This window comes from Scyliorhinus canicula, chromosome 7, assembly GCF_902713615.1.
Source record: "Scyliorhinus canicula chromosome 7, sScyCan1.1, whole genome shotgun sequence".
NCBI lineage: Eukaryota > Metazoa > Chordata > Chondrichthyes > Carcharhiniformes > Scyliorhinidae > Scyliorhinus > Scyliorhinus canicula.
The window spans coordinates 86,699,031-86,724,238 of NC_052152.1; the positions used below are offsets into that span (position 1 = coordinate 86,699,031).

General features: G+C 50.9%; 1 protein-coding gene across 5 annotated transcripts in view; it reads right to left on the reverse strand.

The window, feature by feature from the left end:
- The window catches only part of map3k7cl (map3k7 C-terminal like), a 167,663-nt gene that overhangs the window by 28,703 nt on the left and 113,752 nt on the right, over window positions 1-25,208 (reverse strand). For all 5 annotated transcript variants that reach the window (XM_038802366.1, XM_038802368.1, XM_038802365.1 and 2 more), the window contains one exon: window positions 6,172-6,287. In XM_038802366.1, the coding sequence (XP_038658294.1) occupies window positions 6,172-6,287 (116 nt within the window). The remainder of the gene's footprint in view (window positions 1-6,171; window positions 6,288-25,208) is intronic.

Genomic DNA, 25,208 nt, shown 5'->3' on the forward strand with positions numbered 1-25,208 from the left:
TTCTGCGGTGACTGGAGAATCACCACCAGTCGCGCACGCACGACGATTCTCCGTGCGCAAAGGGCCGAGTGCTCACCGAGTTCCCCCGAGTCCTGCCGGCGTGGTTCACATGTGGTCCTACTCGGCGGGACCTCGGCGTCCTGACTGCGAGGGCCGTCCTGGTGGGGGGACGGGGGGATCCGACTCCGAGGGGGGCCTCCACGGTGGCCAGGCCTGTGATCGGTGGCTACCAATCGGCCGGCGCGCTCATTCCGGGAGGGGGCATATGCTCCTCCGCGCCGGGCCCCTGTAGGACGTTGTCATGTTGCACGGGGGCCGGTGCGAAGACGGCCGCGCGTATGCGCGGACCCGCGGCCGTAACTGCAGGGCCCCGCTGGCAACTGGAGCTGCGGGACACACACTAGGGCCCTGCTGGCCCCCTTAAAGATGGAGAATCACCCCGGACTTTCTGGGAAAAAGTCCGGAATGATTCCCACCCGTTTTCCAGCGGGCGTGGGGACTTAGTCCCCAGAAGGGAGAATCCCGCCTAGGGTATTCCGTTGCGACTCCGCTGCGTCCAGCACGTGGGCCAGGTTGACATTCCCAAATCTTGTATCCGGGCTCCTTGGTGGCATGGCTAGGTGCTGTGTGGGCTTACCTCTGCGGCACCAGTTTAAGTGTTGATCCCCCTCATTAGTGGGGGGCTGGCGAGCAGGGTCCCGGCAAATCAGCCGGTGGGACAGTCATTTGCAGCTTGAAGCCCATGGGGCCTTGCTAAGTGGACCAATTAACATTTGATACCGGTGATGGCCTCGCTGGGTCAACCATCGGGAAGCTCACGACAGTTCCCGCTCACTACTGCACTTCAAAACTTTTCCATTAAATTGTGCCTATAACGTCTTCCATCCCAAAAAAATGTTCCAAAATGCTTCACAGGTAGTGGATCATTCTTAATGTGTGATAAGTGCTACAATAAATCTTCATATAGCAAGGTCCAATAAAACATGATCTGAATAAGCAATTGACTGGTTGAAGGAGGAATGTTGACTAGGAAAGCAGGAAATCTCTGCTTTTCTTCTAGTAGTACCATGAGATCTTTATGCCCACTAAGTAGATCTCCGTTTATCATATTCCCCAAAAGACTTTAGCACTGCAACAGAGTTTTAGTCTAGAAGAACACCTCAATGGGCTTCAAGGATAGAGTAACAAGTTAACAATAGTTCTCACTCCTAGTTGCCGACCAATTTCTTCAGTTGGAAGTGTTTGTGCCATTTCATTTGGGTGTGAGTAGGATCGGACTTGGCTGTGAAAAACCACCGCAGTAATATAACTTCCTTACCACTGTCAACAACTGTCTACTTTTGAACGTAAAATGTTACTTTGTGTAAGTCACTGACTTACTCTCTGCTACTCTGCGAGTACATCATTTGTATTTGATCAGCAGATGGCGCTCATTCACAATCTAGTCACTTTATCATACTTGGTTGTATGTGCAAACATGCCTGACTGTGTTAACAACAGTCTCCCAGCTCCAATTGGATTTTAGAAGTGCTTGGGAAACAAGGCAGCAAAATGTGACCTAACCGGGTTTAACTCGAGTTAATTCGTCATGACCTTGAAAGGCCACTGAAACAATAACATTGTGTTATTGCCTAACTCACTGGATCAATTTTGGGTGATAGCGGAAAATGGGTAATGCCAGTTCAACTTCCCGATGTATCAGCACTCCTCCATTTAAAAGATAAATAAATTTAGAGTACCCAATACTTTTTTTCCCAATTAACGGGCGATTTAGCGTCGCCAATTTACCTACCCTGCACATCTTTTTGGGTTGTGGGGGTGAGACCCATGCAGACATGGGATGAATGTGCAAACCCCACACAGACAGTGACCCGGGGGTGGGATCAAACCCGGGTCCTCGGAGCCATGAGGCAGTAGTGCTAACCACCAGGCTGCCCTAGTACTCCTCCTTGTTGAACACCACTTGGGGGAAGCACGGAGACTGGCAAGGGCACGGAATGTACTCTGGATGGGGGACTTCAAAGTCCATCACCAAGAGTGGCTTGGTATCACCACCACTGACCGAGCTGGCCGGGTCCTAAAAGATATAGCTGCTCAACTGGGTCGGTGGCTTGTGGTGAGTGAACCAACAATAGGGAAAAACATACTTGACCTCATCAATCTGCCGGCCACAGATACATCGGTCCATGACAGTATAGGTAGGACTGACTACTGCACAGTCCTTATGGAGGCAAAGTCCTGCCTTGATATTGAAGATACTCTCCATTTTGTTGTGTGGACTACCACTGTGGTAAATGAATTCAAACAGATATAGCAACACAAGACTGGACAACAATTAGGTACTGCAATCTATCAGTAGCAGCTATGACAAAATCCTGGAACTTCCTCCCTAACAGAATTATCCCAATGCAAACCCCCTCCCCCCACCCCGGGCCATCTGTGACTTGTTCTTTAGTTTTGGTTTAACTGAGCGCTGTTCCCCAATGAACGCATACTGCTATCTTACCTTTATGTCACTACTAGCACCTTCTATACTACTTAACATTGCCATTAACACATCCTTTGCCCTAAACATATTTATGAATCTCTCCGAGAACCCGCTTATCACTGACCTTCTCCTTTAACTCCCCTGCTCCACCCTCTCTCTCTAACCGTATAAAGTCCATCATATTTCTCTCTCTCTTTAACTCTGAAGAAGAGTCACACGGACTTGAAACGTTAACTTTGTTTCTCTTTCCAGCAGTATTTTGCTTTTATTATAGCACTGTGGGTGTACCTACGTCACATGTACTAATGTCTGCACCATCGTGTTGACGCCCTCAGTGATGCTCCTCAGGGACTGGGACATTCTCTGCAGCACCTTGGCCATGCCCATCTGAGAGCAGGATATGTCCCGCAGAACCTGCTCAAGGTCAGCCTGGTACTGAGTGACATCCCCCAGCGAGACGTTCAGCCATGGCCATCACCGACTGCGCAATGCCTTGGACACCTTCACTTATGGTGTCAAGGTCGTGTACCAGGCTTTCCACTGTGGATGTAGTGGTAGAGCTAGGAGGGCCAAACACGCTGAGGATCACTGAGAGCACGGAGGAGGGGGGGTTGCAGGGCAGGGTGCGGCACAACCAGAAATGGAGTATTGTACAGCACATTAAACACCTTTTTGCACAACCATCATGATGCCTCTGACACTTTATTCCGCAATGCGGGCTGACCCTCGGACCCTTTGCCCATCTCTCCAGGTATCAGCCCCTCCCCCGTCGCATCCACCCACCCTCCAGCCATGGACTTGTCCCCGGAGCTGTGTCCCATCTCCTGGTGTTCGGATGTTGGCTGCTGCTTGTGTGGTGTTACCTCCCGCAGTGTTCAGACACAGTGACCAGCTATCAAGGTGTGATTGGGATGCAAGGCAATGACTCCCACATGCTATATGGCCCACCCACACACAGGAATGCACTATGCATGTGTGAAGTGCTCACTTAACCACGATTGCCAATTCCCTATTAGTAATAGCCTTCAGCCGCGCAGCCAGAGGCCTCAGCAGTTGGTGGGGGTTATGGATGATCGGTGAGGACAGATGGGCAGGGACGAGGGTTGCCTCCAGAGTGGGTAAAGATGATCCAAGGTTGGCATGGTGGTGCCGTGAGCAGTTGCCCCCCAGTCCCCCCCCCCCCCCCCCAGTGCCTCCCCCATCCCCCCAAATGGCAAACCCAGCGCCCGCGGTCTCTTTGCCTGTGAGCAATGATGGCCGTTCACTCGGCTCCCCACAGAAACCCTTCCACCAGGTTCACGTTTTGCAAAAGGAGTACTAATCAGTGTGAGCACTTGCTGGGGAGGCCGCTGGATGACAGGAGCCCGTTAGATATGCGGTCGTTCCTGTTAATTCTATGGAAATGGGGCTTAAGTGGTGATAATTGGTTTCTCACCACGCTATGAGGAGATCCTGATTTCGCCGACTGGAGCAGGCTGGTTGCATCGCAAACTGTTTGGCGCCCTGTGCGCATTTCATTTTTGGCCTCTCCCGTTATTCACTATCCTCGTTATGCTTGAGTGAGAGTGTAACGCGGCTGGAGAACTGTGCCCTAAGTTTTGCAGCTGAGACTGAATTGCATTCGGTTCACGAGCCTTTGGGTGTGCTATTCGAGAAGCGGGTCAGGATATGCAAATTGACCAGCACTCTGCCCATGTGAATTTAGAGCAATTTCCTTTCCCGCTGACATTGGATTCTCTGGGGCTGGAATTAGCGCTGGAGAGCTTGACAAGCTGGAACTGGTTATAAGCACCCCAACTCCCCACACACTCTCATTCCAGCCAAGAAGATGGCTCAACGGAGACCTGCACCGAGATTTATTGAGCCAGAGCTCGATCGAATGCTGGACATGGTGGAGGAGAGGAGGGACAGCCATTTCCCCAAGGTGGGCAGGAGACTCAAGCCCGCCATAGTTAACTGGGCCTGGGCGGAGGTGGCCGAGGCGGTGAGTGCTGCCAGCCTCACAAGTGTGGTGATAGGCCTATGGGCTATATCATAGATGGATGATGCGTGAACTCCAACCAACAGGTGGCGGTGCAGACACACTGTGTGGTCTCTAGACCAAGGTCATGTGACCAGTGACTCTCATATAAGGGGAGACACATTCGACCATCTTCAGAAGAAGATTGAGAGGGTAATAAGAAATACAAGTGAATGGTCAGTGCTAGGTGTAGATTCCAGAGGAGTAATAAGCAGACTCCATGGTAATGTGCTCTGTGTCAGATTGCTATCTTACCACACGAGACTCAATGAAGGTTCTGGTTTTGACAAGTCAAAGTGTTTGGTGGATTCCTTTGTAAGGTATAGAAGACCAAACACAACAGGAGCATCACGGAGCGTGGAGCATAATGTGTCCAACCCGCTAATTACATTAAAATTCATGCAAATGACAGTTTTGCATGGGCCCACCGATGTGAGGCGCGAACTTCAGTTTTGCCGCCAACGAGGCAACGGTGCATGGCGCGGGCGCAAACTTCGATTTTTCAATTACGTGCGATTCTCCACCCAATCGTGATTCGCACTTCCGGCGGCGCGAAGTGGAATATCCTGCCCTAGATCTGAACTTGTTTCTGTACTTTTCAGAAAGCATCAGTGAAAAGTAATGAGAGGCAGGAACTTTGGCCAATTTCTTCCTCCAGCCAAGGGTAGGGAACGGAGTTCCAGTACCCCTGTGGCTCCTCGGCTGGAAATGAGCACAGGTCAGGGATTAAATCTGAGACATTACTGTTCCGCATGGTTCAGTACCACAACATACAACAATGACCACTGAGCCATCAGCTTAGCCTTAACACTTTTCTTGTCACTCAATATAAATTTTGGAGCCATTTTGTTTATGTGGTGAATGTAACATGGTAATTTACACTGTATCTTTGTAAGCGCAGTAGCGTTATCCAACCACTAGGGGGAGTAGCTCTGGGAATGCTCAGGAGCTTGTACAGGGCTCCGCCCTTGGCTCCGCCCATGACTCCTCCCCCTTGTGCTGCTGTATAAATACCCTTGTCCAGAGTCAGCCTGCAGTTCACCGAGAGTTCATCAACGGGTAACAGGCTGGCTCTGTAGTAAGTAGATTAAAGCCTATATTCATATCGGAAAACACGTGTCTGGTGAATTGATGGTTCCATCAGTTTAATTTTTGCTTTTTTACCTTTGTGTAAACTAAATGCAGGATTAAGTGGTCAGAGGTGTAACACAATGTTCTCTAGTTAGATATCATAGAATTTACAGTGCAGAAGGAGGCCATTCGGCCCATCGAGTCTGCACCGGCTCTTGGAAAGAGCACCCTACCCAAGGTCAACACCGCTACCTTATACCCATAACCCAGTAACCCCACCCAACACTAAGGGCAATTTTGGACACCAAGGGCAATTTATCATGGCCAATCCACCTAACCTGCACATCTTTGGACTGTGGGAGGAAACCGGAGCACCCGGAGGAAACCCATGCTGACACGGGGAGGATGTGCAGACTTGACACAGACAGTGACCCAAGCCGGAATCGAACCTGGGACTCTGGAGCTGTGAAGCAATTGTGCTATCCACAAGGCTACCGTGAATATAGATGTAAGTAGAAACTATCCTTAATGGAACATGTGAAGGTGCGATTTTGTACAAAGCATCAACTTGCAGTTGTGGAACTTCACTTACTTTCGTTCTTGGAGCAACGCAATTTCTTTCTGCACTTTGTGGTACTGCTCCGCTATCCTGCAGTGTTGCTGAAACACCAATATAGACTCCTTGGAGTTGAGGCAAGGCTGCAGAGGCTAACACACAAAAGATAGATTAAAACCTTGACGTGGATGATGCATTTCTCAAAGCTAGAGTTAAGTTACAAATCATAGAATGCATATTTCTGCACAAACACAATCTGCCATTAAACAGGACGTCGGCTCACTTCTCTGGTTCACACTTTGCAAGTTCTGATTTTAATTTACATTCTCCGGATGAGATGACTGGAGGTTGGGAAATTCTCCAAAGGAAACTGGGAAGACAAAAGAATATCATCCGAAGCAGCTCTAGCTCCCAAACAGAACAGGCCATCTGCCACCTCTCATGTTTGAAAAATGGTACGTGCAGCAGTATAGGGTTCCTAAGCAGGGAAGGGGAACAATGAAGCAAGTACAGCAACCTATCAGTGCCATACTTCGGATCTCCAGCACACCGTTTGATCCAAAAGCCACAACAAGGGTCCAAACACAGGCCAGAAGCATTCCCAATAGGTAGGGAGGAAAACAAAGTCAGAGTGATAGCCATCCCAGGCCGCTCTTACACAATGGGCTATAAAGTAGCATTGGTAGGTGGAAAGTCCCTGTCAACTCTTGGCAGGCACAAAGAATCCTGAAGGAAAGAAACCAGGAGCAAATAATACAACACAAAGATGAATGGATTAAAAATATATGGGAAAGAAACAAATAGATTTTTTACGGTAGCAACTATAAACCGAGCATGTTCCCGTCGGTTACGGTCAGGTTTTACTGAACCATTGTACCAATAGGAGAATACCTCTCAAGTCTCCCAATCCACGCTCCATGTTCACCTACCTTATTCCGGATGCTCCTTGCATTGAAGTAGACACACTTCAACCCATCTTTCTGTCTGCCGGTAAACTCCTGCGACCTTGATGCCCTCCTCAGTACCTCACTGCTCTCAACACTGGCTTCTGGTCTACAGCTCATTTTCCCAGCCCCCTGACAAATTAGTTTAACCCCCCCCCCCCCCGAAGAGCCGTAGCAAATTTCCCTCCCAGGATATTGGTGCCCCTCTGGTTCAGGTGCAAACCGTCCTGTCTGTACAGGTCCCACCATCCCCAGAATGTGCTCCAATTATCCATGCAGGTGACAGGACCCTAACGCAGTGAGGGCATTTCCACTGTAATCGGGCAACTGGCAGGCAGGCGGAAGAATTGTTGGCTGTAGTTTTCGGCCGCTTCATTCACCCGACTCTGGCTTGCATGCGTGGGACCCCTGGAAAAGCGCGCAAAATGGCCGCCTTTATCGATGCTCAGGCACCGCATTCGGGCGATGGCCTGTACACTCTCAGCCTCGTGGGAGGCAAGTCGGTCCTGCTCTGCCGACTTAAGGCGGGAATGGTGACTTTTTGCCTGTTCGTGGACTTTGCACGTCTCGATGGCCACTGGCAGGGTCACATTTTTTATTTTTAGTAGCTGCTCCCGCAGGGCGTCGGAGTGGACGCCAAACACAATCTGATCCCTGATGAGGGAATCAGCGATGTCACCGTAGTTGCAGGATTGCGCTAGAAAAGGGCAGCATGGTGGCCTAGTGGTTAGCACAACCGCCTCACGGCGCTGAGGTCCCAGGTTCGAATCCCGGCCCTGGGTCACTGTCTGTGTGGAGTTTGCACATTCTCCCCGTGTCTGCGTGGGTTTCACCCCCACAACCCAAAAATGTGCAGAGTAGGTGGATTGGCCACACTAAATTGCCCCTTAATTGGAAAAAATAATTGGGTAATCTAAATTTATAAAAAAAAAAAGGATTGCGCTAGAATGCGAAGATGAGTTAGAAAGGATTGGAAAGGCTCATCCTTACCCTGACGGCGTTGCTGGAAGACATAATGCTCGAAGCTTTTGTTCGTCTCAACCTCACAGTGACTGTGGAATTTGGCTGAGACGGTCTGGACCTTGGTCTTGTCCTCGCCGTCGGCAAAAGTGAGCCAACTGAAGATTTGGATGGCCTGGTCCCACGCAGTCGACAGTATCAGTGCAATTTTTCGCTCATCGGACGCACTTTCGAGGCCCGAGGCCTCAAGGTATAGACTGAATTTCTGCTTGAAGACCTGCCAGTTGGTGCCAAGGTTCCCAGAGATCCGGAGCTTTGGAGGTGCCTGGATCTTTTCCATGCCGCTGAAAGGCACTTGCTGATCGTCAGTGAATTTTCGAAGGTAAATTACTTAGAAGCAGTAGCCACACCTGGTATCATGTCGTGTAAATAAGATTTATTGTCCAACTTTGGACTTTAACCTGGTGTTGTAAGACTTCTTACTGTGCTCACCCCAGTCCAACGCCGGCATCTCCACATCATCATTAAGATTTATTGAACTTCAGTAATGAAGCACACAGCTACCTGTGGGTTGACTCTCTACTACTCTAAGTAAACTATCATTAACTATCTAGACCAGGCTAGCTCTGATCCACGTGTCGAAGGTGTTGAATGATTTGTACACCCTGACTGTCACTACAGTTGTCACTAGTGGAAAGAGGCAGAGTGCTGATGCCTCGTGTGTTTTATAGTTGGAAGCCCCCCTCTGGTGTTCTGTCTGGTGATTGGTCGTGTTCTGTTCTGAATGTTGATTGGCTCACCTGGGTGCCTGTCACTGCCTGTTTTTATCTCATGATGTGCATGGGTGCATATTATGACACTCTGGAGGGCCTCGCAATGCCCACCTGAGACTGGGAAATGCCCTGCAGTGCCTCACCAAGGTGCCTTATCAAGGTGGGTGGGTGCACCGGGAGGGCTCCCCCAGCGACTCGGACATGTTGGCGAGGCACTCACCAATGGCCGTCACTGACTGAGCTTGCCTTGGATACCGGCACTCGCACTGCCGACATTGTGCACCAGGCTCTCCACTGCGGTCGTCACCCTAGCAGTGTTAGCCTCAGTGCCTTGCATTGTCGACGCCTTCTCAAGTGCCCGTAGCCTCTGGAACTCCTCCAATCGCCAGTGGACCTTCTGGAGGGTCGCTAAAATCCCCCTCTGAATCTCACGGCCGCAGCCTAGCATCAGCTCCAGGTAAACCTGGTCCAAAGGCTCAGCATCTGACTGGGTCCCAGCTGGGTCCTGGGATCCAGCCAACCTCCGACTGCTGTCTCGCCTGGACGTTCCTGCCTCCACCTAATGTACATCAGCAACTGTGTGGTGCTGACCAGATTGTGCCCCAGACGCCTTTCCACTACTGTTTCCCACCAAGGTATGCTTCTCTGCGCTGACAGAGGTTGGGGATGACAGCTGTGACACTTCAATGGTGACATTCTTGGAGCTCTCCTCTGTGGTGTTCTGATTGGAGTTTGGGGGGGGGGGGGGGGTTGGGAATGGGATTGCCCGGCACTGCTGGATGCAGATCTTGCGGGAGAATGGACATGTGGACAGTGTGAGGGATGGGTCAGTCTGTATGGTATTAACAACTCATGTATGACAGCTCATCTGAGTTGGGGCCGGTGGACCCTCACCTCTGCGCCGTATGCCAACCTTGGTTACTGGTCTGTACTCGGCACCCCTTGACCTCCAGGGCCCATTCCTCATGGGGGGTGAGGACTATGATGTCCGGCCCATCGCTGCCTGTTGTGGGCCAACATCCCCGGTGGGGACACAGAGGGGGCATTGTTAGCTGCTGTTGTGTTTGGTCTTCTATGTCTTGCAAAGGAATCCACCAAACTCCTAGACTTATCCAAACCAGGATCTTTATTGAATCATACATGGTAAGGTAGCGATCTGTTACAGAGAAAGTTATCATGGAGTTTCTTTGTACTCCTCTGGAACTATACTTAGCATGACTGTTCACCTGTCTGTCTTACTACCATCTCCCATAACCATTGTGATGGCCAGATGTGCCCCCACTTATATTGGAGCCCCTGGTCACATGACCACAGTCTTGAGACCGCATTATGTGTCTGCACCGCCACCTACTGGTTGGAGGTATATCACCACATCCCCCTTCCTCACAAAACATTAAGATTTGTTTACAACCAGCATTGATCTTTTAACTTTATACAATCATGATATTTGTCTCACAATGTGAATGAGGTTTACTAGGGTGTCCATGAGCATGATATGCCTGGCCGGTGTCTATCCCTTTCGCACAGGTCAGTATATCTCCCTCATGGGATCACCTCTGTGATCATTCGAGCTGCAGCCAGACTCTTTGAAGACTGGTTAATATGTTGGCCTCTTGCTTCTTTCCCTGATTGCTCTGTGCCTTTGGAAGGCCTGTATCCATGACTGCCACACTTGTGTCACCAGTCTTTCTTTTGTGCTTCCTGGCATGATGGTGTTTGCTGCTTCTCATTGTTTCCGTTGCTGGCTTGTTGGTGGGATGAGCTAGCTCTCGCAATCTCCTCCTCTTTCTCCTCTTTATTTTGAGAACATGCTGATGTAGTTTCTTGTATTTCCTGCGTTTGCATTTTGGCTTAACAGCCTCTGGTGTGGTGCTGGTTTTTACCATGTGTGCAGAGGTCTGCAGAGTTTCAGGTTGTCCCTGAGGGGTCATTTTTGGTTTGTGTGACAATGCCCACTTCTGCAACCTCACCAAAATGTTGGAGCGCCTCGGTTTCTGGTGTCTGAGTGAAGATTGGAACTGGGGCTACAGGTGCCACCCCTTCTTCGCTCGCTGGAGCTACGCTCACTTGCTCTTCATCACTCGAGATTACGATGCTCTCTGGTCGTGACAATCCAGGCATTGGTTCATCTTGATCAAATTCAACAATGTGTGAGTGATCTGTGGAGCTACATATTGAGATTGTCATCAGCTCTTTCTCTGGGTCAGTCTCAGAGTTGCCAACTACTGCAACATCTGAGTTGCTGTCATCGCAGTCGTCATCGATGTCTTCCCATTCATCGTCTGTGTTCTCGATGATTTGGGAATGAATTGCAGGAATCGTTTCAAAGAACTGGAACAAGTCACCACATACCTCTGAGGCCAGTTTCTCCAATATTGGGATGATTTCTTCCATTTCTGGCTCTGTCAGTGGCTGATCCTCCGTGGTATCAGCAGCTTTGAGTGCACCATCTCCGGGCTCCTTCTCTTCTCAGTGTCCAGCGCGGTCTGGCCGTCCCCTATGACCAACTCATCATTCCTTCCAAATCACCGGAGAAGTTCTTCTTGAGCCTGTTCATTGAGCCCGTCAGTGCTGCTGGGAAAAAAGTGTACAAGTATTTCATACTGATCTTCACCTGTCTCACCTTCCAGGTCATCACTTTCTGCATCATATGGGCCAAAATGGGCCTGGTGGGGTTAATGTTGGGAGCGCCGGGGGAGTGGAGGATGGCGCCTGGGCGGGGAAGTGTGTTTGGTTGGAACCTGACTGTGCCAGATCCCTGAGGGAGACAGTATCTTGGCGGCTGTCGGGGAACTCCACGTAGGCACACTGTAGATTGGCGTGGAGCAAGTGTACCCTGTCCACCAACGGGTCCGCCTTGTGGAGTCGGACGTGCCTACGGAGCAGGACTGGTCCTGGAGCTGCGAGCCAAGTCGGGAGCGACACCCCGGATGTGGACTTGTGTATCCGGGTGTATGAAGCTTTCGGTGCTCCCGATGTCCAGCAGGCAGGAGGTCACGTGGCCATTGATTTTCACCGTTGTCGAAGTGGTGGCCAGGTTCTGTTGACGAGACTGGTCTAGCATCATCGAGGCAAGCTGCGGGTGATCGTCAGAGGTTTCAGACGGAGAGTGTTAGCGGCCCAGGTCATGGGATGTCATTGGCGTTCCTGCCCCGTGGGGAAGACAAGATGGCGGCGTCCGGAGCTCCTGCAGGGAACAAAATGGTGGCGCCCATTGCGGGGGCAGGACAAGATGGCGGCACCCGTGGGCTGCACATTAGAGGAGATGGACAAGATGATGGTGCCCATGGGTCGCACGTGGTCTGAGGGGAAGAAGATGGCGGTGCCCACTGGCCTCACGTGGTCCTGGGAGGAGAAGATGGCGGCACCCATAATGCGTTTGGCAGGGGGGGAGGGGGCGATAGTGGCGACTGCGTGGGCCTGGCACACTGTGGCGAAGTGGCCCTTTTTGGAGCAGCCGGGACCCCCGGGGTGCGTGGATTGGCATGTGGCGCAGGTATATTGGCTAGGCAGGGCCCCAGCTGGGGGGGTCATTTGCGGGGTCCAGGAGGATAGGAGGGGTGGGCCGCGCGGCGAGAGGGGTAGGCCTGAACAATACGGGAGGCGACCGTCATGGAGAGCGCTAATGTTTTTGTCTCTGCTAGGTCAAGCGTAGTCCCTTCAGCAGTCGTTGTCGGATGGGGTCCAACCCAATCCCGGTTGCGAACGCATCGTGCATGAGATTAGAATGTTCGGTGGCCGTAACGGCCTGACAGTCACAGTCCAGGATGAGTGGGATTAGGGCCCGCCAGAAGTCTTCGATTGACTCACCAGGGAGTTGAGAGCGAGTGGCGAGTACGTGCCTGGCGAGAGCATGTTCGCTTTCTGCGCGTAGTTCTCTTTTAGGATTGCCATGGCTTCCGCGTAAGTAGGGGCATCCTGGATCAGCGGGAACACCCTTGAGCTCAACCTGGAATATAAGACCTGTATTTGCTGAGCCTCCGTCGGTGTGGGGTCCGCTGTGTTGATGTAAGCCTCGAAGCAAGCTTGCCAGTGATTAAAGTCCTTTCTGGCGTCGGGCGAGTGCGGATCCAGCTGCATGTGATCTGGTTTGACTCTGATATCCATCTTGTTGAAAATTTGACTGCAATAAATTGATGCACGATCAATTGCACAAAGACTAAGGTTGGGTACAACTGTGGCTTTATTGCAGTCAGATGAGTGGCCTCCTGCTGCAGCTGCAAAATGGCAGATCAATGGAGGACACGCATATTTATACAGCTCCTACTGGGCGGAGCCAGCTGGCAGGGGCTACCGGCGAACCTGTAATACAGGTCCTACCTTACATCCCCTAATACAGGTGTACAGTGGTTCACCACAATGTCTTACTACCATCTCCTACAACCACCTGATGATGGCTGGATGTGCCCCACTTATATTGGAGACCCTGGTCTTGAGACCACTGTTTTGAGACCGCATGGTGTGTCTGCACCGCCACCTACTTGTTGATGGTCGCATACCAACCATCTGTGATATTGCTTGCAGGCATATCACCACAGCCGCGTCGTTCATAGCAGGGGTGGGGGGAGACTCGGTGGGGAGGCTTTTGGGGGGGGCGTTCAGCCAGGGGAGTGGGGGTTTCTTGCGGGGGGTGTCGGGGAGATGGCCCCTATGGGGGTGGTAGTGGCATGGCGTGTGCGGCACTGCTGGACATGGGTGGGCCGGGTTATAGAACGGTGCTTGGTGGGGGTAATGCTGGGTGAATACTCATGGTGGGGGTGGGGGGGTCGGGGGTCTAGTGCCAACTCACCTGTGCGGCTCAGTGGAGATCATTGATCTGCTTGCAGCTCTGGGTGCCAGTCCTTCTGGTCACACTCCCTGAACTCACTGCTGCAGCCACTTACTCCCAGGCGGCCCTGGCTGCCGTGCGGCTGACCTCTCAGACCCTCTGGGGAACAGGGCATCCCGTCAGGACTCTATCACGTCCAGTAATCTGCCCAGGTCAGCATCCCCAAATTGTGGGGTTGGTCTTCTCGGCAGCATAGCTGAGAGCTGAGTGGGTTTGGCTGTGCAGGAGCAGTTTAAGTGCTGCTCTCCCTTGTTAGCGGGGCGGGGAGGGCGGCGAACGCGGTCGCAGCGAGCCCGTGGGGGTCATCATTTGCGGCGTTAAGCCTGCAGAGCCTCGTTAACTGGACCCATTAACGTTTTATAGTGGCGATGGCCTCGCCTGGTCGCGTATTAAGAAGCTCGCCCAGTTCCCGCTCGCTACCACATCGCTTGTGTATAAACTTTATATCGCTTTTATATTTGAATGTTACTCCACCAGTGGAAATTTCAATATGCATTAAGGCTGTGATCAGGTGTCTGGCTGGTTTTGTTAGAACAGAGAAAGTTAGAGCAGGGTTTGATAGAGACATTTAAACTTATAAAGAGGATGGAATGGAATTGATTGGGATGGAATTAACAGAAAATGTACGATTAACTTAAGAAATTAAGGACAGAGAGCAGGACAACCATTTTGTGAAGTAAGCATCTGAACCAGGAACTATGTGAACGTTTAGGAATAGGTCAGCTGTCTGGCTGAAAGTAAGGGGAATTAAAGCATCTGGGAATCTGTTCATGTAAGGGTGAAACAACAGTACAGAGAGACTGGGCCATATGGCTGTCTCCATCTAATACTACTTCATCAACAAAAGACTCAAGAAACAAAGAAGAGGATGCTCCCACTCAGGCAGTCAAATTAATTCATATCATGATAACTTTGGATATCAAAGAGGAAATCTAAAATAAATGTAGACGCACAACATGATTTTTCAGGGGTCTTTAGTCTCCTTTTTAGCTGTCTATCTATTTCCATGTGATGAGAAGTGGAAAAATGAAAGTTAGCAGGCCATACCTTACTCATCAGAGATTCTGTTAAAAAATTCTGAGAAAAACAGTTAAAATATTGGTCTATTATTTTTCAAAACAATTTCATACTGCTTGGTAGGTTGTATTAATTTGCTTCTATGGAATCATTTTCCTTGGAAATAATTAAAGTTGATTTATTTTCAGCCTGAATGGAACAGAAATGTGGTTTTATGCCTTAGAAATGAAAATGGCTTATTGTCACAAGTAGGCTTCAATGAAGTTACTGTGAAAATCCCCTAGTCGCCACATTCCGGCGCCTGTCCAGGGAGGCTGGTACGGGAATCGAACCGTGCTGCTGGCCTGCTTGATCTGCTTTAAAAGCCAGTGATTTAGCTGAGTGAGCTAAACCAGCCCCTTAAGAACTTGTTGGCAAAATAAGAAGTCTCAGGACAAAATACCAAGAAGGATAATTGTCATGTGACATGCTAACCTATCCACATTTCAGTTTGCAAAAGATGTTTCAGGGTATGGTAACATAGTGGTCATGTTACAGAACTCATTATCCAGAGGCCTGGACCAATGATCTGAAGACCAGAGTTCAAATCCCACCATGGCAGTTGGGGAAATTTTAATTAATTTAATTAACCAATGTGGAATTTTTTAAAAAGCTAGGATCATTAATGGAAACTATAAAACTATTGGACGGTCATAAGAATCCATCCGATTTATTAATATCCTTTAGGCAACAAAACTAATATCCTTAACTGCTCTGGTTCCAGACCACAGCAATAAAATTGATTCTTAATTCTGCAATGGTCGAGTAAACCATTCCACCTGGAACACGCAGTTCCACACCTCATTACAACTTTGGTCCATACATGGATCAGCTATCGGTCAGCTCAATTTTGAAGCTTCTGAAGTTATTCAGGACTATGCTATTTCCAGTCCTTGTTTCCAGCCTGCATGGATGAGTCACGGTTATGAATGTGTCAGGAGTGACAGGAAGTAGCATTTTGCAGTTGGCTTAATGATAACAATAGCTTGCATTAAACTGTTATTTTGCATGTAATCTAATATTAACAGTTGATCTAATTCCTGGAATGAATGAAAGAATACTCCTCTGTTGCAGTACTAAGTTTGGTTTCCAGCATGCTAATTTAAAAAATATAATTTTAACAGGATGTGGGCTGCGGTGGCTTGGTTGTTGCCTGTACCTAATTGTCCTTGAGACGGTGGTGGTGAGCTGCCTTCTTCACTGCAGTCTATGTGGTGTAGGTGTGCTATTAGGGAGCGAGTCCCAGGATTTTGATCCAGCAACTGTGAAGGAACGGTGTGATGCACTATCAATTACGACGAGACGAGAGTTGAGTGTAATCGAGGCTTTATTACACAGAGATGTGGAGGCTCCCACGGCTGCTGCCGAAATGGCTGCAGCTCGGAGAGCACACACATTTATACTCCGCCTACTGGGTGGAGCCAGCAGGCAGGGGTCTACCCCGGTGCCTGTAGTACAGGGGCCTTACCGTAGTACCCTTGTATGCAGTATACTCAATACAACAGTGGTGACTACCACATTCACCCCTTGTTACAAAAGAGTCCAGTGGGGGTGGTGGAAAATATTTACATACATGTTGTTAAAAAATTTACAGGTTGTTTAAAAATTAAGAAAGAGTCTACAAATTTAGATGGTCAGGCGCCTTGATCCGTTGTTGCGAGCGACAGAGTTGTGGTGTTGATTCAGGTGTCGGCTCGTTCCTCGGTGGCTCCGGGAGCGTGTCGACCTCATCTTCATCCATGGGTGGGACCAAGGGGAGGGCGGATCGTCCTGGAACGGGGGCTGAGGTAAGTTGCGCGGGTGGCGCCAGGGCATGGGGGGTGGGGGGGGGGGGGACCCAGCTGGTGCCAGGTCCCGGAGGGAGACTGTGTCTTGGCGGCCATTGAGGTACACTACATAGGCGTACTACGGGTTGGCGTGGAGTAGCTGTACGCTCTCACACAACGGGTCCGCCTTGTGGAGCCGCACGTGCTTACGGAGGACAACGGGTCCTGGAGCTGCCAGCCATGTTGGGAGTCCAGCAGGGGGGGGGTGGAAACTATTTACATACAGGTTGTTAAAACATTTACAGGTCCACGGAGGTGGACTTCCTAGGGAAGGCAAAGAGACGTTCATGGGGAGTTTTGTTAGTCACAGTACACAGGAGCGACCAAATGGAGTGAAGGGCGTCGGGGAGGACCTCCTGCCAGCGGGAGGCCAGGAGATGTCTGGACCATAGGACCAGCTGGACGGCCCATTCCCCTGCACCACCTGCCCTTTTCCCCGGGGATTGTAGCTGGTTGTCCTGCTTGAGGCAATGCCCCTGTTGAGCAGGTACTGGCACAGCTCATCGCTCATAAATGAGGATCCCCGGTCGCTGTGGACATTGGCAGGGAAACCGAACAGAGCGAAGATGGAGTTAAGGGCTTTGATGACGGTGGCAGACGTCATGTCGGGGCATGGGATGGCGAAGGGGAATCTCGAGTACTCGTCGACCACATTGAGAAAGTACGTGTTGCGGTCGGTGGAGGGGAGGGGCCCTTTGATGTCCACGCTGAGGCGTTCAAATGGGCGGGAGGCCTTCACCAGGCGTGCAAGGTCTGGCTGGTAGAAGTGCGTTTTACACTCCACGCAAACCTGGCAGTCTGTGGTGATAGTCCTGACTTCCTCAATGGAGTAGGGCAGATTGCGCGCCTTTATGAAGTGATAAAAGCGGTGACCCCTGGGTGCGGAGTCGGTCCACCTGTGCGCTGGCACATGTACCTCGGGATAGGGCATCGGGGGGCTCGTTGAGCTTACCGGGGCAATACAAAATCTCGTAGTTGTAGGTGGAGAGCTCGATCCTCCACCTCAAGATTTTATCATTTTTGATCTCGAGTGTTGTTGAACATGAAGGCAACCGACCGTTGGTTAGTGAGGAGAGTGAATCTCCTGCCAGCCAGGAAATGCCTCCAATGTTGCACAGCTTCTACTATGGCTTGGGCCTCCTTTTCGACAGAGGAGTGCTGAATTTCGGAGGCATGGAGGGTGCGGGAAAAGAATGCCATGGGCCTGCCTGCCTGGTTGAAGGTGGCGGCCAGAGCGACGTCTGATGCATCGCTCTCCACTTGGAAGGGGAGGGTCTCGTCGACCGCGTGCATCGTGGCCTTGGCGATGTCGGCCTTGATACGTTTGAAGGCCTGGTGGGCCTCGACCGTCAGGGAGAAAACGGTGGAGTGAATGAGTGGGCGGGCCTTATCCGCATAGTTAGGGACCCACTGGGTGTAATACGAGAAGAACCCCAGGCATCGTTTGAGGGCCTTGGGGCAGTGGGGGAGGGGAAGTTCCATGAGGTGGCGCATGCAATCAGGGTCGGGCCCTAGAACTCCGTTCTGGACCACATAGCCGAGGGTGGCTAATCGGTTCGTGCTGAACATGCATGTCTCCTTGTTGTAGGTTAGGTTAAGCAGTTTGGCGGTGTGGAGGAATTTGGAAAGGTTAGCGTCGTGGTCCTGCTGGTCGTGGCCGCAGATGGTGACATTGCCCAGGTAAGGGAAAGTGGCCCGCAGTCCGTACCAATCAACCATTCGGTCCATCTCCCGTTGGAAGACTGAGACCCCGTGAGTGACGCCGAAGTGACCCCTAAGGAAATGGTAACGGCAGCCGTCCACTTCAAATGCGGTGTACTGGCAGTCCGCCTTGCGAATGGGGAGCTGGTGGTAGGCAGATTTCAGGTCCACTGTGGAGAAGACCCGGTACTGTGTAATCTGATTGACCATATCAGATATGCGTTGGAGGGGGTACGCGTCAAGCTGCGTGTACCGATTGATGGTCTGACTGTAGTCAACGACCATCCTGTTTTTCTCCCCAGTTTTCACCACTACCACTTGGGCTCTCCAGGGGCTGTTGCTGGCCTCGATAATACCTTCCCGCAGCAGCTGCTGGACCTCCGACCTGATGAAGGTCCTGTCCTGGGCACTGTACCATCTGCTTCTGGTGGCAACGGGTTTGCAATCCGGGGTGAGGTTCGCAAACAGGGAAGGTGGGTCGACCTTAAGGGTCGTGAGGCCGCATACAGTAAGGGGTGATAGGGGCCCGTTAAATTTCTAGGTTAGGCTCTGGAGGTTGCATTGGAAGTCCAGGCCGAGTAGCAAGGCAGCGCAGAGATTGGGGAGGACGTAGAGGCGGAAGCCGCTGAACTCTACGCCCTGGATGGTGAGGGTGGCGGTGCAGTACCACCGGATCGCCACGGAGTGGGATCCGGAGGCCAGGGAGATTCTCTGGTTGGTGGGGTGGACCGTGAGGGAGCAGCGCCTTACCGTATCGGGGTGGATGAAGCTCTCAGTGCTCCCGGAGTCCAGAAGGCAGGAAACCTTGTGCCCGTCGACCTTCACTGTCGTCGACGCGGTCGTGAGGTTGTGCGGTCGTGTCTGGTCGATCGTGACGGAGGCCAGACGTGGCTGGTCGGCGGCGGTTGCAAGGGATGAGCGGCCCGATGAGCAGGGATCCCAAAGCGAGGAAGATGGCGGCGCCCACGGGCCGCACGTGTCCTGAGGTAGGCAAGATGGCGGTGCCCACGGGCCACTGTGTGAGGCGAGGAAGATGGCGGCGCCCACTGGCCGCACATGTTGTGAGGGGAGCAAGATGGCGGCGCCCACGGGCCACGCGTGGACTGAGGCAAGGAAAATGGCGGCGCCCACGGACCGCACGAGGTCTGAGGCGAGGAAGATGGCGGCACCAGCGGGTCGCACATGCGGGGTGCTGGGGCAACGGCGGTGACCGAGCGGGCCTGGCACACAGCAGCAAAATGTCCTTTCTTACCACAGGCCTTGCAGAGCGCGCTCCGTGCCGGGCAGCTTTGTCGGGAGTGTTTTGACTGTCCGCAGAAGTAGTACTTGGGTCCCCCATGGCTGTGTGGCTGCCGCGTGGCGCAGGCCTGGGGTTGGCTGGGGGAGGTCGCTGATGGGGTGCACGGTAGGGTGTTCGCTGGTGGGGTCCATGACGTCCAGGAGGGGTGCGTGGTCGGAGGCATACGCCTGTATATTGCGTGAAGCAACTGTGAGCGAGAGCGCTAGTTTCGTGGTCGCCGCGAGGTCGAGGGTAGCCCCTTCTAAGAGTCGCTGCCAGATGTAGGCCAACTCTCTGCATGTAACGAATGCATCCCTAAGTAGCAGACCCGAATGTTCAGCAGCCGAAATGGCCTGGCAATCGCAGTCTCTCACTTGGAGTTGCAGGGCACGCCAGAAATCCTCCACAGACTCACCGGGGAGTTGATGCCGTGTGGAGAGGAGGTGCCTGGCAAAGATCTTGTTGGTCTGCTGCGTGTAGTTCTCCTTCAGTTGCGCCATGGCCTCAGTGTATGACGCACGTCCCGGATGAGGGGGAAGATGTCCGAGCTCAGCCGCATGTAGAGGATCTGGAGCTTCTGTGCCTCTGAGGGTGGTTCAGTCACAGATCCTGTGTATGCCTGGAAGCAAGCTAGCCAATGTGCAAAGGCTGACTTGGCGTTGGCTGCTTGAGGGTGCAGCTGCAGGCGATCAGGCTTGATGCAGAGATCCATCGTTTTAAAATCTCTCCGTAATAAATTGATGCACTATCAATTACGACGAGACGAGAGTATAGAATAATCGAGGCTTTATCACACAGGGATGTGGAGCCTCCCGCAGCTGCTGCCAAAATGGCTGCAGCTCGGAGAGCCCACACATTTATACTCTGTCTACTGGGCGGAGCCAGCAGGCAGGGATCTACTCCCGTACCTGTAGTACAGGGGCCTTACCGTAATATCCTTGTATGCAATATACACAATACAACAGTGGTGACTACCACACGGTGATATATTTTCAAGTGAGGATGGTGAGTGACTTGGAGGGGAGCCTCCAGGTGATGGTGTTCCCATCAAGCTCTGTATCTCCTTCTTGGCAAAATCTCGAACCCGCATATATCTAAACATTTCCCTCTGCTCCAGCCCATACTTCGCTTCCAGCTCCTTCAATCCTACAAACCGACCCCCAAGAAACAAATCTTTTAGTGTCTTAATCCTCTTCTCCTCCCATTTCCGAAAATTGAACATCCCCACTTCTAACGTTATGTTGGAAGGAAGGTCATTGATGAAGAAGAACGTGGTTGGATCTCGGACACTATCCTGAGGAACTCCTGCAGTAATGTCACAGGACTGAGAAAACTAATCTCCAACAACCACAGCCATCTTCCTTTGTGTCGGTATGACTCCCACCAGCGGGAGAATTTTCACCTGATTCCCATTGACTCTCGTTTAGATAGGGCTCCTTGATGCCATACTTAATCAAATGCTACCTTGATATCAAGGGCAGACAATCTCTCCTCACCGCTGGAGTTCAGCTCTTTTGCCCATGTTTGAACCAAGGCTGTGAGAGGTCAGGAGCTGAGTAGCCTTGGGGGAATCCAAATCGAGCGTCCGAGAGCAGGTTATTGCTAAGCAAGTGCCACTTGATAGCACTGTTGATGACCCCTTCCATCACCTAACTGATGATTGAGGGTATACTGATAGGGCAGTAATTGGCCAGGTTGAATTTGTCCTATTTTTTGAGTACAGCACATGCCTGGGCAGTTTTCCACATTGCTGGGTAGATGCCAGTGTTGTAGCTGTACTGGAACAGCTTGGCTAATGATGCGGCAAGTTTTGGAGCACGAGTCTTCAGTACTATTGCTGGAACATTGTCAGAGTGCATGACCTATGCAGTATCCAGTGCCTTCAGCCTTTCTTGATATCATGTGGGGTGAATCGAATTGGCTGAAGACTGGCACCTGTGATGCTGGGACCTCTGGAAAAGGCCAAGATGGATCATCTACTCGGCACTTCTGGCTGAAAATTGTTGCGAATGTTTCAGCCTTGGCTTTTGCATATATGTGCTGGGCTCCTCCATCATTGGGGATGGGGATATTTGTGGAGCCTCCTCCTCCAGTGAGTTGTTTGATTGTCCGCCACCATTCATGGCTGGATGTGGAATGACTGCAGAGCTTAGATCTGATCCGTTGATTGTAGGATCGCTTAGCTCTGTCTGTCACTTGCTGTTGTTTGGCATGCAAGTAGAGCTGTGTTGTAGCTTCACCAGGTTGTCATCTCATTTTTTGGCCTGTCTGGTGCTGTTCCTGGCATCCCCCTTGCACTCTTCATTGAACCAGTGTTTATTCCCTGGCTTGGTGGTAATAGTAGAGTGGGGGATATGCCGGGTCATGAGGTTACAGGTTGTGGTTGAATACAATTCTGCTGCTGCTGATGGCCCACAGCGCCTCATGGATGCTCAAGTCTTGAGTTATTAGATCTGTTCTGAATCTATCCCACAATGGTAGTGCCAAACGACACGATGGAGGGTATCCTCAATGAGAAGACAGGACTTTGTCTACACAAGGACTGTGCGATGGTCATTCCTACCGATACTGTCATGGACAGATGCAACTGGGGCAAGCAGGTTGGTGAGGATGAGGTCTAGCACTTTTTTTGCTCTTGTTGGTTCTCTCACCACCTGTCGCAGATGCAGTCTAGCAGCTATGTCCTTTAGGACTCCGCCAGCTCGGTCAGTAGTGGGGCTACTGAGCCACTCTTGGTGAGGGACATTTAAAGTCCCCACCTAATGTACATTCTGCATGCTTGCCACCCTCAGTGCTTCCTCCAAGTGGTGTTCAACCTGGAGGAGCACTGATTCATCAGCTGAGTGTGGATGGTACGTGGTAATCAGCAGGAGGCTTCCTTGCCCACGTTTGACCTGAAGCCATGAGACTTCTTTGGGTCCAGCGTCAATGTTGAGGATTTCCAGGGCAACTCCCTCCTGACTGTATGCTACTGTGCCTCTACCTCTGCTGGGTCTGTCCTGCTGGTGGGACAGGACATACCCAGGGATGGTGATAGTGGTGTCTGGGACATTGTCTGTAAGGTATGATTCTGTGAGTATGACTTTGCCAGGCTGTTGCTTGACTAGTCTGTGAGACAGTTCTCCTAATACTATCATAGTTGGCGTGGCAAACCCCCGGTAATATCCAAATAGATTCAGTATAGGATCCTTGCAAACATCAGGAACATTAATTATTTTGGAATTTATTATGAAATGGCATGATGATTTAACCAGGAATCTTTTTGTTGGAAGCTGAGATGGAGAGGAAGAAGAGGAGGTCGGAACAGGGTTTGGGGCCCTGGCAGGAGTAGTGGCTGTGGATGGCGGTGGGGGTTGGTAGGGGATAAGGGGAGAGCTAGAGCAGGATTAGACAGAGAGGTCCCAGAAGGGCAAAAATCAAAGGGACTGGCGGAGTTTAACAAAGCTAAATTGAAACTCTGAGAAAATGACGGCAATGCGGTAAATAGCGATAGCGGGTAGTTAAATCTGATCAGAATGGAGGCAAGGGCAGGGACAGAGGGATGGAGATTTGGAGGAGAGGCAGGAAGGGAAAGGAAGGAAAGGAGGAGGGGAAGAAAAGGAGGAGGGAAAGGAAAGGCAGTGGGACAAGGGAGGGGAAGAGGAAGCCACTGTGCCGGACTGAAAGTCAAGAAAAGTTGGGATAGGGAACAACAAATCTTGCTGGGGTGGGCTGCAGAAGAATAATGTCAACCAAGATCTTGATCTAAATGGCCAAGGACTTTGGGAACCACCAAGTGAACTTAAGCCAAACAAGTTGATTATGGAAGTCTTTAGTACCTTTATCCATGTGTAAACCATAGTTCAAAATAACTTGAAAGTTTTGTAATCAAACACCATAAGCTGCTCCCTACTTCAACTGCATTTTCTGGAGAAATATAAGATCTGTTTGTCCATGCAATAATGTTAAGGCTGGGGTGTATGGGGATGAGTGTTCAGATAGAAGTATTTTCAGTCAGCCGCATCCTACTTGTAGGGTCCAATCACTGGTCCTCACCTACACCCAATTCTTAATGCCGGTTTCAAGCACCACACCCCAGCACATCTAACCCATAGTGAGGGGAGAACTGATTAATGTGACACCACCTGGGCCGATGTCATCTCTGACAAAGATAATGGCCAGGGCAAAAGGATTCCATGCGACTCAAATGACCATTAAGTTCTGGTCCAAATGTATGCCACACCATACTGTGTGGACTACGGTTGTTGGTATATTAGCAATGAATAATATAGCTACGGAAAGTACTCCGAGTGTTGGTCGGTGACCCACCTAGGAGAAGGCAATGCTGAATTCAAGACTATGGCTTGGCGATATCGTTGCTCCTCTCCCACTTTGCTGGCCATGACAGATGAGCTCCAGGCTTAAAGGGTGGGGTTAGTCAGCACAAACTGGGCTCCCCCTTAAAGCTCCACTGTACAAACAGAGAGCAAAGAAATGACCACCCTAGCTGCAACTGGGGCAGCACGGTAGCATTGTGGATAGCACAATTGCTTCACAGCTCCAGGGTCCCAGGTTCGATTCCGGCTTGGGTCACTGTCTGTGCGGAGTCTGCACATTCTCCCCGTGTGCGCATGGGTTTCCTCCGGGTGCTCCGGTTTCCTCCCACAGTCCAAAGATGTGCAGGTTAGGTGGATTGGCCATGATAAATTGCCCTTAGTGTCCAAAATTGCCCTTAGTGTTGGGTGGGGTTACTGGGTTATGGGGATGGGGTGGAGGTGTTGATCTTGGGTAGGGTGCTCTTTCCAAGAGCCGGTGCAGACTCGACGGGCCGAATGGCCTCCTTCTGCACTGTAAATTCTATGAAATCTATGATAACTCAAAAAGTACATCCTGTAGCGATGGAAAAGGGGCAAAAACAGTAGGTGTAAGATGAAACTGGCAGCTGCAGTTTCAATCCTGCATGCAGGCAGCTCAGTACATTGTTCGTTTTGATGATGATCTGAAGATGACATCATCACCCAATCGCACCCTGAGCAACCAAGTGGCCATTGTGCCAAGTACACAATGAATGATACTGTCATAACTGCATCCAACATCAGCCTGTCAAAGAAGAACTGGGCGAGAGTCCAGCTCTGGAGGAAATGATGACTGCCATCAACCAGATGAAGAACAACAAAGCCCCGGAGTCGATGGAATTCCACTCAAAGCCTTGAAACATGGTGCCCTACATACCGAGCTCCATGAGCTCTTCATGGCATGCTGGGAAGAGGTTAGGATTCCACATCATCTCCGTGATACTGTTATCATCACCTTATACAAAAACAAAGACGAAAATTCAGACTGGTCCAACTCCCATGGGATCACCCTCCTTTCTATTGCTGGGAAGATCCTGGCGAGACTACTTCTGAACAGGCTTTTACCCACCATCGCAAAATAAAACCTACCAGAGAGCCAGTGCTGCTTCAGAGCAAACAGAGACATCACAGACATGGCATTTGTACTCAGACAAATACTTTTTCATGAAATGTTTTTAATTAAGGATTTTTCATATTATACTGAACAAAGGTAAGCATGAACGTACATTGAAAACAAAAATATATATGCATTGGTCGTCTTCCATTATTTACACGGTTTGTCTTTTGTTATCTACAATTACATTTTTACGTTCTCCAGTAGCCATTTAGTTCTAACTGGGTCCCCTGCCTCCCTCACCCCCTTACTTCCTGA